Source organism: Athene cunicularia (genome assembly GCF_003259725.1).
Source record: "Athene cunicularia isolate RWA chromosome 13 unlocalized genomic scaffold, athCun1 chr13_part1, whole genome shotgun sequence".
Lineage (NCBI taxonomy): Eukaryota > Metazoa > Chordata > Aves > Strigiformes > Strigidae > Athene > Athene cunicularia.
In genome coordinates this window covers 602,873-616,581 of record NW_020799117.1, presented here as the reverse complement: position 1 = coordinate 616,581, position 13,709 = coordinate 602,873, and the positions used below count along the sequence as shown (strand labels likewise).

At 50.5% G+C, this 13,709-nt stretch overlaps 1 protein-coding gene across 1 annotated transcript in view; it reads right to left on the bottom strand.

Annotated features, from left to right (window-relative positions):
- Positions 1–546: 546 nt before the first annotated feature.
- Positions 547–13,709, bottom strand: part of GRXCR2 (glutaredoxin and cysteine rich domain containing 2) — a 67,629-nt gene continuing 54,466 nt past the window's right edge. Inside the window, exons 16-19 of the mRNA XM_026857983.1 lie at positions 8,598–8,689; positions 6,797–8,229; positions 4,097–4,312; positions 547–2,286 (exon numbers count right to left, since the gene is read on the bottom strand). Coding sequence (XP_026713784.1) covers positions 2,107–2,286; positions 4,097–4,312; positions 6,797–7,141 — 741 coding nt within the window. The 5' untranslated portion in view covers positions 7,142–8,229; positions 8,598–8,689 and the 3' untranslated portion in view covers positions 547–2,106. The remainder of the gene's footprint in view (positions 2,287–4,096; positions 4,313–6,796; positions 8,230–8,597; positions 8,690–13,709) is intronic.

Sequence of the window (13,709 nt, the reverse complement as noted above, 5' to 3'; positions counted from 1 at the left end):
GGGCCCAGGCACAGGCCTTGGCCCCGGACGGGTCTGTTCCCCGACGCTGGCAGCAGAGCCCGACCGGACAAGGGCTGCACAGACGGCCTCACGCCTTCCGCCGTGCCCAGCTCCGCAGGCCGAGCCCGCTGGGGCTGCAGTAGTAATAAAACCAGCAACGTGTTAAAAGTAACCTGTAGCCTCACCATGATGCTTTAGGAAAGCCCAAACCTCTTTTTGCTGTGAAGTAAGAAAGCCTTGACTGGGTGAACCAAGTCAGTGTATCGCCAAATATAAAATGCATTTGAAGCGGGGTGAGCAAATCCAGCCAGCGCTGCTCGACCCTGGCGCTCGCGGCCTGGCCCTGGCACTGCTCATGGACGAGACCCCCGGCCCCGGCCCCCGGTCCCGGCCCCGGCCCCGGCGGGACTGCGGCCGGCCGAGGGCAGAGCACGGCTCCTGCCTGCAAGCATCGCCCCAGTGACGGGATGGACGGGAACAGCTGACACAGCCAGCTGTAATGGTGGTTGGGAAACATCGTAATTACCAAAGGACAATAAATATTGATTTAGAAATGCGTATTTGCATCTAGTTTATTGTAAACATTAAACTATCAGGCAACAATTTCGCCTGGTTGCTTTTTTCTTTATCTTAAGCCAGCAAACTTTTACACAAGCCCAACAAACTATGAGAACAAACGGGCCAAATCTGAGGGAAGAGATTCACCTAACAACAATTTCTGATTTTTGAGGTCTCATCTGCCCTCAGTGAATACCCCAGGGACTACATTTTTTTCATAACGCAGATCCTAGTATGATAAATAAAGCCAATCAAGTATCTGCTATAGATTTATGCACTTTTTTCAAAAAATAAACTCTCATTACCCACTGAACAATTTTAGTAAGAGACAGATGGAAATTTAAGAGCTAAACCAGCATTATTTCTTATCATTTAACTATTGCAGAGAATTCTTATAACCTACCACAGGAAAATAGAAACTTGGCCATAAATTACCCTGTCCAGGCTTGCAACCTCAGCACAAAGTACATGTGAGCAGTCTCTTAACTATCAGAGTCTCAGAGGTAATATGCAAGTTAAGGCTGCATTAACATTACTTATGAATATAAAATGTAATAAATTAATGCTTTGGGGAAAAAATACCATTTCCCCTGCTTGCCTCAACCTCTTGAAGCCTCTGTATTCTGTGCCACCCGTGGCAGCCTGCAAAGTATCCCACATCATTGCTTCATCTCAGCTAATTAGAGTTTACCTTCTGCAGATTACAACATGGGATTAATATTAAGCAACAGAAGTCCTGCTCACCACCAGCCTGATCCTGAAAAGTGCTGAGCATTGTACGGGGGAATTTTAATATAGCACTTCCTCATAAGTAGGCTAAAAATTTAATAACTTCTATTTACAAGAATAAATTATTGTACATTTTTAATAGCTCCAGGATTGGGAAGGGTTTTCAATTTCTTCCCATAAATCAGACCCCAAAGGAATCATTGTGTCCGCTAAAGCAGATGTAAGAATCGGCAAAATCTCCGGGAAATGCTTGTGACACTGCAGGGCAAGTACATGGTTGTTAACTACAAAAGACAGCGTAATTTTAAAACGTTCAGCAAGTCAAAACCTAGAGGAGGCCCCACTTTGCTGTTGTGATACAAACAGACTTTACACCCTGACACGTTACCAACGTGCCCAAACTGCGCCTAATTCTGCTGCTGTTAACCATGTTACTGGAGTGCCTGGTGGGTCGGGGCCTGGCTCTGCTGGGCACCACGCTCCTGGCTAAGGGACAGTGCCAGCAAATTCAGGCTGAGTTCTAGATGCCAGAGATTCCAAAAGTTGATAATCTCCTCTAGCATCAGGGGATACGCTCACCCTGCAGACACTGGGGTCTGGGCCGACGGCAAAGTCGGACAGGTCTGCGTAGCAGACAAGAGGGACAGTCGGTAGCAGAGGTGTGGTATTCACATGGACAGTGGGATGTATATAATGTGCCTTCCCCATCTTTTAAAAACTTGTCATGACAGCGAGGCTGCTTGAAGGTTAAATAATTCAAAGTTTTCAACAAAATATCGCTGTGGTGTTTGTAGCCTGCGGCAGGGATGGTGATCCGGATCAGGCAGCGCAGATCTGGCAGGGCTGCAGGCCCCTCTCGTTGCAAGCCGGACATCGGAGAGCCCTGTAGGACTCTTTGAATCTGTTTGCCAGCATTGAAAACTTGCTTCCGTGGCACAGTGAGCAAGGAGCAGAGCCTGAGCCTTTACACTGGGAACAACCATGTTCAGCATCTCCTTCCTGAAAGAGACAGTGCAAACAGTCTGTTACTGGCCATCACACACCCAGTCAGGAATGTACTTGGAAGAGGGAAATCCTGTCTTCTGGACTTTTTAGTAACTGTTGCTCCTGACAGGCCACTCTGCCAATAATATTCTCTACAGCACGATCTTCAAGAAAAACATTCCCATATATTTGGGGACAATTTGTGGATACCTCTAGAAAATGAGAAGTTAATGTGACTGGGCTGGCAACACAATACTTTGAAATTCATCTTTCTCCTGCAAAGGTCCGCATAGCTCCAGCCGTGTTCCTGTCGTTTCTTAACACATCCATCTTCCCAGCTCTGTATCCTCAGCTGTGAGCCATGCTTCATTTCCTCCAGCATTTCTCCTCACCCTCTCCCGCCCTGAATCCCTCAGCACCGACACGCACAGCTTCTTTCAAGCTGTCCCTTGTGCCTGCAACTCTCTCTCAGGGTGCCAGACAGCCTCTTTCAAATCCCATCTTAAAATTCAGTGCTTCCACAGAGCCCAGATGTGATTAAATATCTGCATCAGAAAGGATGTAGCACGGCGTAGGTTCGTTCTTTTGATGTGAGGTTCAGAGTCCTGCATCACTTCTGTGCAGCACTTCTATTCTACATGGCACTAGAGAACAAGGTTTTAACTAAGATACAGGGAGCTGGTGCCAGATCGGCTTCATCCTGGTGCCTGCTTATGAATTTGACAGTCCAAGTTAATTGACTTCTCAGAAGAATAACCTGCCTGTGGTTTGGTCATCTTTAAATAGATGTTCATAATACCAGTGTATAGAAAGTCCAACATTATTCTAAAAAATATACAGTTTTAGGACCTTCAAGTTTTACTTTTTGTTCCCAAACATCAAGGAGAACAGGAGTACCGAGTTCTTCCGAGGTTAACAGATCTCTCTGGAACAATGCCTTACGAGAGCTGTTGTCCCTCCCCAGAGCACCCTCCTCCCGCGAGGGTGCCTGGAGGAAGGCAGGAGGCCCCTTACGGAGGCCCTTGTCGACACATGCCCCCAAAGGCCACGAGGGGTTTTTTGATGGCTCATATAGGTGTCTGCCTGTAGACGGGATGGGTCTTGGGGTTTATGTTAAAGCCCGTTTTCTGAAAATCACATTTATTCAAAACTGACAAAGGCCAAAATTTCTTGGGGCTGTTTTCAGCCTTCATGGGCTCTTTCTGCAAGTGAGCCACAAGCCAGGCTCAAGATTGCAGAAGGATCAAGGTCACCTGCACTCAGCACAGGTCTGCCTCAGATCTCCAAAACTGTAATTCTTCATATTTGCCCTGCATGACAACATTACGTTTTGTGGGATCAAATTATGGTCAGACTAATTGGGACTGACCAACAAAGACTAACCCGTGAGAAAACAAGTGAAAGGCACAATCTTATTTCAGACGATATTAAAATTTTAGCCTCTGGCAGTCTCAACCACAGAGCAGCTGTGTTTAGCCTTGTCAGGCTGGAGAAACTCCGGCCTGATCTTATTCCACCGGGAGATGGTGACGAAGGATGGACCTAAGCCAAGTGACATAAATGTCAGGGATCTCCAGGGGAAGAATTGAGTGGGAGACACGAGCATCTGGAAGAAGAACAGCTGTCCCCAGAGGGCAAACGGCAGTGCAGCACTGCTCGGTTATCTCCCGGGGGGAAAGAGGAACAAAGTGATGTTTAATCCAAAATTAGTTAAGTGCCAGATACTGGCAGAGATGAGGCTTGGGTGGGAATACTCAGTGGTCTCACCAGGGCTGTAGGACCCAAAAGCCATAAGGGAGAAAAAAAAAATTCCATTTTCTCTTACCTGCACATACTGGTTGCAGGCAACCTTTTTTTCCACATCTTTTCTATGTCCACCACCAAATCTTTCTTTCTTTTCCCGGTATACGAAGGCCCAGTCACTTACTCCCTCAGTCTGGATGATTCTCCTCATGAGCTCTTTCTGGTCCATTGGTGCACGGATGATTTTCAAGTTATTGGTGTAGATGACGATCTTGCCAAAATCTAGAATTGGGGAAGCCTGAAGAAGAATTTTATCGGTGTCTCACCTGTATAAATGCACTCCACAACCACTGATGATCCCCGGGCTTCCGGCAGACCATCCCCTCCGGCGATGCCCCGGCAGCGCCCGCCAGCCCCTCGCCAGCAGCCAGAGCACAGGATGGGATCCGACCAAGGCTTCGGCTCAGACCTTAGGAGCCTCACTTATACCGTGTTCCGGATGGGGAAAGATTTCTGGGATGTAAATTCTCATTACAGCCCATATGCATGAAAAAAATAGGCAGAATTCTAAGAGCAGTGGTGTTGGCCTATACGGAAAAGTGAACCCTGCACTGGGGCCTGACCTACATTTCTTTGAAGGTTGAGTAGCTGGAGGGGTGTGGGGTACAGAGGGGTTTCCATTTTTTTGGGCCAGAAGTGGGAATCCCCCATGATGGTGACGTAGTCTGCAGCCTTCGATGGTTTTTTTTCAGATTTAAAAGAAAGCTTTTCTCTGTAATTTATTAATGCTGGCAAAAGGGTCAGATGATAAAGAACCCTCGTTATCTAATGCTAAGTTGTGTTCCTGACAGTGAGGAGCCAGCCTAAAGAACCATCTCTGGGCACACTTGAATTTGTATTCTTTTCTGGTGATCTTAGAGCTAAGCTCGGTATGGTCAAACGTTTCTCTGAAAGCAGGGTTTTGCTTACCCGGGCCCTTTGTGCTAGGTATCACATGGCAGTGGTTACCGTACCTATTGTTTTACACACTCTTCGTATTTCGCTCTGTGCGAGTATCTGTGTCAGGAAGCGATGCAAAGGGAGACGTTCTCCTAAGAAAACACTCTCCAGAGTCACATCAGCTGACACGGGGTGGCTGGTGGCTCTCCTGGCAGTTGGGCACCAGCGGGGCTGTGGGGAGGAGCTGGGGGGGGGAGCCCGGTGAGCACCGAAGGCTTTGAAAGCCTCGTCTTCGTTACACAGACACGGTGTCTCCAAATACCAAATGCGTGTTGACACCAAACAAAGCTGGTGCTGGATAGCGTGATGAGCCGATAGCGTATTTATGGTGAGGGAGACTAGGGAGTGGAGATGAGCCTTACCCAGGAATGCAGAACAAATTAATGGTATGGATAAGATCACATTAGTGCTCTGTCTTTAGGCAGGAGAGATTCATCGTGGTTTGGTATTTTCAGTTAAACTAGATGCCCAGTTTACCAACTAAATATAGTTCAAATACCAGCCATCTGGGTTTCCCACACGCAGCTTTGATTAGCACCAAGAATTAATAGACTTTTAATGTATTCAAGCAAGGTCATAAAAAGCGTTTTATCCTTTATAAAGCACTTCAGCCTCTTTAGCTGTGTCAGTGCCAGAGCGACATCCCTTACTTACCCAAAGACCGCAGCGGAGGGCAACACAACTTTATCTCGCAGCACTGGGCTTACTTGAGTGACCAGACTCCTCTGTGGAGACAGCCCCAATCCTTGGCCTCCCTGCAAGCAGCCGGGGCAGCACAGGGCTGGGGGGTGTGCGGGGGGCACGGCACAAGGGGCTGGCTCGCTCGCTGACACTAACTGCTCTGCTGTTCGCTCTGAGCCGAGGGAAGGAGCCGCCTCCCGGGGAAAGGCCCGACACCCTCCTTCAGAGCACCTCTCCCCTGAGCAGGCTCCCCGCGAGCCTCACAGCCCTGCTGATCGCATCAGGGTAACTCTCCTCTCCCGGCTGCGTCAGCGATCGTGCCGACCCGCCACCGCTGTTACACCGATCGCTCAGTCGCTGCGGCTAGACGTGATAAAACCAAACAGCAGCGACAGATACATAAATCTAATTCGACGGGGTAAGAAAATGAACATAATCCCTGTGTATTAATCAATTTAACATATTTTACACATGTACTGGCTTTTTATTAGGACAGAAGAGACACTTCTATATCAATGACATTAATTATACGTTAACGATATACCCAGTGAAACCAAGCTGGGATTTTCAAAGTAGCCGAAGGGGAATTCTGACTTGCCAGGGGATGCGGATGCCTCGCGCGAAGGCTCACGCTGCCAGTGGCACTAACCTTTTTGCAAGCTGAAGTCATGCAACTTCAATGTTCTAAACAGAACTAGTTAAGATAATATCCACCTTACACTTGACTGCTTTAGATTCATTAGGATTACTGTGTATAGATACTGATATATATGGAAATGTCCCATCGTACTCTACAGAACAGACAGATGCAAATCATCCCAGTGAGAAGAGGGAGCACTGCTAGCAGATGCTGTTCCCTTGCTGACTGTGCCGCTGCCAAACACGCGGATCCTGCCATTTGCAGAGTAAGCAGAACACAGAATTTGTGGGATAAAGGCTGAAGACTTACAGGAACCCTTTTAAAATCCTGGATTGACAAAACCGAGTTTTATCCGAGTGAGGTTCCAGTTTGAGACTCCTGTTACCATATTACTCTAAAAAAAGGTTTAGTCTGAAGTTGGTTTCACAACAGTTTGACAGCCCTAGGCTGGACATTACTTACCCTGCAGTGGCTGTCGCTGGCCTGGTAGTCACCGAGGAGAGGCGAGTTACTGGTGAGACTGTATTTCTTATCCTCTTTGAATATGCTGATCCGCTGGGCAGTCAGCTTGGCTGGCAAGTAAAACCTGTTTTCTGGCATTTCCCCAGCCCCACAGAAATGGTCCCCTGGCTCGAAGCTGTGGCGGAGAGAACGCCGAGAGTGCTCTTTGGCCGGGGGCTCCAGTTCCTGCCCATCTTCATAGACTTGTTTTAACACTCGACCACTGTAAGACGATGAAATTTTGAACCTCACTTTGCGGGGCCTTCCCTCATGCCGCTGATTGAGTTTCTTCTGGTGCTCATCCATTATTAGGATTTCAAGCTGCAGGTCCTGGAGATCAACTCCAAGAGCTTTGGGTCCAAAAGAAACTCTCCCCAGCTTCCCCCAGCCACACAATGTATAATTCAAGGTTTCTAGTAGTTCCTCTCATCTTACAGCAAAACTGACACCACTGTATTAAATATTGATAGATATTCGCAAAGAGAAAATATCAATGGTAGTGAAATATAAGGCAGGTTGGTGACTAGTGGATGGGCTGCCTTGCCGCAGGAGGGAAGGAGGTAACTCGGGGAGGATAGGATTAAATAGGAAACTCTGCCCATGTTCTGAAACCATGGAAATGTTTCTGCTACGTGCTGTGATAAGAACTACCCCAAATACACCATCCCAGCAGCTTTTCACAATTTTCTGACAAGGTGAGAAGTTAAAAAGACAAGTTCACAGCAAAAGCAATCCAGCTTCACAAATAGCAAATGTGAATAATTCCTCTTCCATTCTTGCGCTGAAACCCTGAGAGTACAAAGCTCCGCTTCATTTTAATCCAAATGTCTTCTTCTACAGGTTGGTGGAGATCTAATTAAGATTCTCCCTCTCTTTAGCTTTCAATCCCTATGTGTGATTCTTGCTGCCTTTCAGGGCCTTTTGACCGTTCTGGGTTTCCTTTTCATTTTTAAAAGTCAGTCCCCTCCTGAGAGCCAGCAGGGCCCGATCCTCTGCTCGCTGCAGTCCCTTGCAGGGGCTCAAGGAGTGCAGCTGTTCCCATTCTGCCGTTTTCTTTTCCCAGAGGCAAAGCAGAGGCTTGCAGAGGTGCAGAGCAGAGGGGGCCGGGGCCCCGCGTTGCTCTGGGGGAGCCGTCGGCGTTCAGCAGGTCTCTGCTTGGCACGCAGCAGCTCCGCAGCGTGCTGGCCACAGCCGCCCTGGCTCGGCGCCCGGCCGAGGGACCCCGATCCCTCCACCACACAAACCTCCTCCCCCCGGCAGCGAGGCTGACCCGAGTTACCTTCCCGTGAGAGCCGTCGGTGGAGATCTCTGCCAGTTGCCCGAAGCTGGTGCCTCACTGCCCCGTGCTTTGCCACTGCCGGAGTGGGGGCTGCTCACTGTGCCCCCGGGCTTCCCTTCGGGGGATAAAAACAAAGAGAATGTTTAGTACAAACTGCATCAACGGGGTAACTGCTGCCTGGGTATCAAACATCTCCTGATAACCTACTTCTCTCAAGTACACACAACAGGAGGCAAAATCTCTCTCCCTTCAAGTCCCAAGATTTCAGTAAATTTCCACTATTAAAAGCAGTTTCACAGAGTGGGACTTAAAGTAAGCTTTCTGCCCTCATCCCACCAAGGCTATCTGCTTTTAATTCAAGGCCAGCGCTTTTAAAGCTTAATATTCTCAACACATTAATTCGCTATGTTTATTAAAAGTTTGTTGATGAAATACTAGGAGGACAGTTTAGAGGGCTGTATGGTAATGATACACGACACAGACCTTCCAACCAACCAAAGAGTCTTCACGCACCAAAAGCAGTTTCTGTCGTGACAGACGTTGCTCTTGCAGGTTCCTTGGGCTGCTGGAAGCCTCTTCGTAAGTACACGTAAAAGATGTGTATTCCACCAAGGGAACATGCATGAACACGCCTGGGTAAACATGCAGCCACGGATACGCCCTTTTCCTTTCCAAAACACTATTACAATGTTCATGTCAGTCTCCCGTCCTATCTCAAACAGGAGGATCTCGCATTATAAGAAAACTTTGATTTGCATGAATCAAACTCGGCTCTCCCTGCGTGTACTTGAGAAGCCTGATCCACCCCTTTCTCCTGCAAGTCTTGTGTGAATCAGGCCTCAGTGTTTCTGCTTTTTCAAAGGCACACCAGCGGTCTTGACACAAATCACACTTTGTAAGATACCTTAATTGGAGTTCATTTTCTTTTGATTAAGGGAACAATCAAACAGGAAACAGTTCAAAGCAGCAATGAGAGAACACAGCGCGAGCACCACTGCCCCGACCTGCGCTTGCGAGACGAGCAAAGCGACTTCCCATCCTTACAGTTACTTACAGGTGCTGTCAAAGCACACAACATCTACCCTGGCCCTGTAATGTTCACGTTAGAACACCCCATCCTCTGCGGTACCACCGGCTGGATTTGCTGCTCGTGCACCAGCCCGTGGCTGCCGGCACAGGGCTCGGTCAGGGTGAAATCCAGGGTCCTGCAGAGGCCCAAAGCCCCACAGCCCCCCGCTCCCCGCGTGAGGCGAGGCTGGCACGCAGAGGCTGCTGTCCCGCCTTGCTGCAGAGAGACTCCTCGCTCCAACACGTGTGCGCTGCTTTCTGCGTCCCTGCACAGACACATCGTGCAAAGAGAAGATTTCTGAACAGCCTTTCTGCATGGCTTAGGCGTTCAGAACAACTCAGGCCAACCTTTCCCCATTAAATACGCCAGACAGGGACTTTCCAGGTGGCGTTTTATGAGGCCGTCTCCAAAGCTGGGCCCGAGTCACTCACACCGAGGAGCACGGCCGAGGACGGAGGGGCTGCGGGGAGCTCGATGCTGCCAGCTACAGCCCTGCCAGCACGGCAGCACCGCACTGCCCTCGTGCCAGCGTGGGGTTGTTTCCCGCAGCTAGCACGATCGTTCTGCATTCAACAGTGAAATCATACATTTCATCATCGAGATCGCCACCGCACTATCTTTTACTTCAGACTCTGCTCCACTGTATTTTAATGACATCTGTCTTTCAAGCACGGGCCTCTCTCCATCCTCCTCCCCACGCCAGGAAATGTGAAGCAATGGTTGGAAGCGTGCTGGAGGCTTTGTGGAACAAAGAGAGACAGTCCTTGCCCTAAGGAGTGTTACATGTTGGTTTAGATCTATTGCAACAAAGTCGGGTATGTGCAAAGAAGGGCAGAAAGAAAAGCCGTAGTGAACTCGACTGTAAGGCTTTGAAGGCAAGTTTCCGCCTGCAAGTTTTGCTGAAAAATGTTTTGCTGTGTTTTGCTTCCTTAGAGCAAACACTACAGCCCTTCTCAGGAAAGCACGGGGCAGGCAATGAATCAGGACGCGTTACGGTTTCAGCTGCAGCAATGCCCAGACGCCTCAGTCCTGCCCCACTGCTCACATTATTCTGAGCACACACAGATTCTTAAAGCGAGGTCTGTGGGCAGATGCTGAAGAGACAAAAAAAGGGCCTGAGCCAGCATTAGGGCCACAAAGAAGGGCTAGAGGTCATGGATAAGAGGGCAGGTCAGAGAGGAAGGAGGCGAAGCAGCAAGGTAGAAGCTTGAAAGCAAAGACACAGGCATTAAACTTGCTGCATTGTGGGAGTAGCAGGCAGAAAGGTTCAGATCAGCAGGTCAGGAAGAAAATTTAAAGGAGATAATTTAAAGAAGTTGGAGCAGGCTCTGTGTGCGCTGAGGCCAGCAAGTAAAAGCAGGAGCAAAAAGATTCTGCATGGAGTCACAGAGCAGCCTGCTGCTAACCTCAGGAAAAGGTTACGTTTGGATATGCCCTAGGAACAGCGCGCCAGCTCTCAGACACCTCTCGGATGCACGAAGAGAGAGAAGGGAAGGAGTCACTAGTTGTGAGACTTAATGGACCAGACACAGGGCGAGGTGACTCGACCTGCCCAAGGGACGGGGCGTTTTACCGCAGACGTAACGCTCCCAGGAGGTCACGCTGCCCACGGGAGCCCTGCACCCCACACGGTGCCGCCGCAGAGGCACGATGAAGGGAGCAGCTGAGACCAGACTAATTCACCCACCAGCCTGAGGAAGACTTCGGTGAGGCTGCTGCCCGAATGCAGCTCTTGTTTCTTTATCTGCAGAGGAAACCTCCCAGTAGGGCGTGTGGGATTAGACTGGGACCAGATGGAGCACGTACTGCAGCTGTCCCGTCACAGGCTCAGCGGGCTCAGGCCGGGGGTCATCACGCTGCCCACGCCCCTGAGCCCGTCTGTCCAACACCCTCCTGCGTCAAACACGAGGCTGCTGCAGCCAGGCTGCCAACCCAGCAATCACGAGCATGCCGTTGATTTAAAGAATCATTTCACCCCTCCTCCTTCCGTTCAGTGCTACCGTGACACGGGTATTTACATCGAAGAAAGTTACAGCAATAGCAAAGTACAGCAATTCTGAGGGAAGTGGCAAAAAGGACAGGACCAGACCAGTCCTTTGCTACGGAGAAGAATTCTCCCTTTCGGCACACCTTAAATGTGTTTCAGAAATAAAATCCTACGTTCCCATGTAACAGGAATAACGCAACACCCTCCCTGCTGAGCCGTGCGATTGCCATCTTTTCATTTCAGGTGCTGAACTTCTTCCCAGCACTCGGGCTGGATTGCCACCTTGGTCAGACAAGCTCTGCACTTGAAAGGGTTGCCCGAAGCACTCCTCAGACCAAGATTTTCCCTCCAGATCAGCGGATAGAGAACTGCCATCACTGCAAACAGCAAGCACCAGCTGCCTGGTTTCATCCTCGCCTGGTCCCGGGCAGAGCACGCCAGCCCAGCGTGGCCGCCCTGCGCTGCGGAGCTGACCAGGACACAAGAACACGGCAGAGATGTGGGTGCGGACATGAGGCCTGCCAGACCATGACCTCAGGCCTCTGCTCACCCACAGCACCAGGAGATACCGGCACCTGCAGCTAGATTACCTTAGTAAATAAATGTATTCTGCACCTTTCTGCTCGTATCTTCCCATTCAGCAGCAGCAAGTCTTAGCTAAGACCGTGTCACACGGGTGGCCTCACAGTCTACGTGAGACAAGCCCAGCAAAGGTCTGCTTCTTGCTGTCTGTTTAGCTCTGCAGCCAGCTCGTACATTTGTGGTCTCTGACATTCAACATCACATCATTTTCTAAATGAACCATTTCAAAAGCCTGCAGAATTTTCTCAGTACGCGTTGCCCCAGCCAGATCCGACTGACCACGCAGGTGGCGTGGTGCTCGGTGCTGGCTGTGTAATTTCGTCATTCGGTTTGGGATCAGCAGGGTGGGAGTGACCCCAGAGGTCCCGAGCCAACCTCCTGCTCCAAGCAGGCTGGCCAGCGCCCGCTCTTCCTGCGGATCGCGCAGCAGCGGATCTCTTTAATATCATTAGCAGACAGTAGGCACAAAGGAGCAGCACACATGAACTGAAATGGGTGGTACCAGCCCGAGCAGCACTGAAACTAATTACCCCAACAACACGATTTCAAAATCAGGGAAAACATTGCAAGCTTTGCTCGGCCTTGGAGGCGAGCGCGGGCTCTACTGTTCAGATCAGGAGGCGCCCGGCTTTGTCTCCCCTCGGAGACGGTCAGCACCCTGACCTGCGCTGAGGCCCACAGCCATCCTCATCCTCTGCCAGAGACTTATGTAAAAATCCTCGAGGCAAGGGGCAGGCAGCTTGTTCCTGCTGTGAAATACAGGGGCAGGCACAGATCCTGCTGCAATTCCGAGGGGCTGAAGCCGAGGGACATGTGCTGCTCCCGCGGAGGGTCGGGGGGTGCAGCCCCGGTGCTCCCACTCCCCTCTGGGCCCCAGAGCTGCCCATTCACAGGCTAGCGAGCATCACCGGGCAATCAGGTGCCAATCACTCGCCACCAGCCCGCGGGGAGCACCCCTGCCATGGCCTTTCTTAAGCCTCTTTCATCCTGCATCCAAAGTTCTCGTTACAGAGGGCTGAAATCTGCCGTCAGTGCACCCGGTACAGGCCGAGGGGCTGGGACGCAGCAGAAGCCACTGGTGGTGCGGTAAAAACGAGTCGACTGATGCACGTACAGCAGCTCAAGAAAGCCTGATCCCGCATGGATTAACTCATGGTTGGATTCTCTGATGCCTGTTAAGATGCAAACATCCTCTCTTGTTTGGAGCACGTTTAATATCTCCCGTGGGGAGTCGTGAGCATCTAATTAGATTTGAAATAAGGTGTGAAGTCACGTTGCATCATCTGCCTTCATGAAGGGGATAACGAGGTTCCTTTCTCTTGTGCCCAGCCCCCTGTTTTCACAAAAGTCACAGGATATTTAAAATTCTGGATTCTTTCGCTCTCCACTGAACGGGATTCACAAGTTACGAGGGTGTACAGAGACAGGGAGCTACATGCACACGCCTTCACGCGCGCTGCGAGTCTGTGAGACTCCCGTTTTTCTAGGAAACAAGCTAGGAAGGTTTCCTTTCGCCGGCTGCTGTCTCGCCCCACACGCAAGGCAGGGCCGGCCGTGCATTCCTGGCGGCTGAAGTCAGCGGGAGTGGAGGCCGCCCGGCACCTCCAGGAGCAGGCGGGCGCCCTGATGAAAGCCGCCTCACTTTGCACCCACCTTAGCCCTGGAGACTCTTACATGGGCAGGTAAGAGTCCCGAGTAAGCACAAAAATCTTGAAGTCACAAAGGAACAAAAACCAGGAAAAAGTGCTTCAAAGAGGGAAATTCCCAAGGGTTGAGTTTTACCTGTGGAGGCAAACCTCCCTCGGCAATTCCCGAGCACAAGAGCGCAGCCCGAACCCGGAGCTCAGCAGACCCGGGCACAGCGCAGCCCCGCCGGTCCGTGCCGCGGGGGGGACACGGCCCCAGACGCCGGCAGAACGGGAACTGGCTCCCCCCGCTGCGCTCCCCAGCCGCCCCG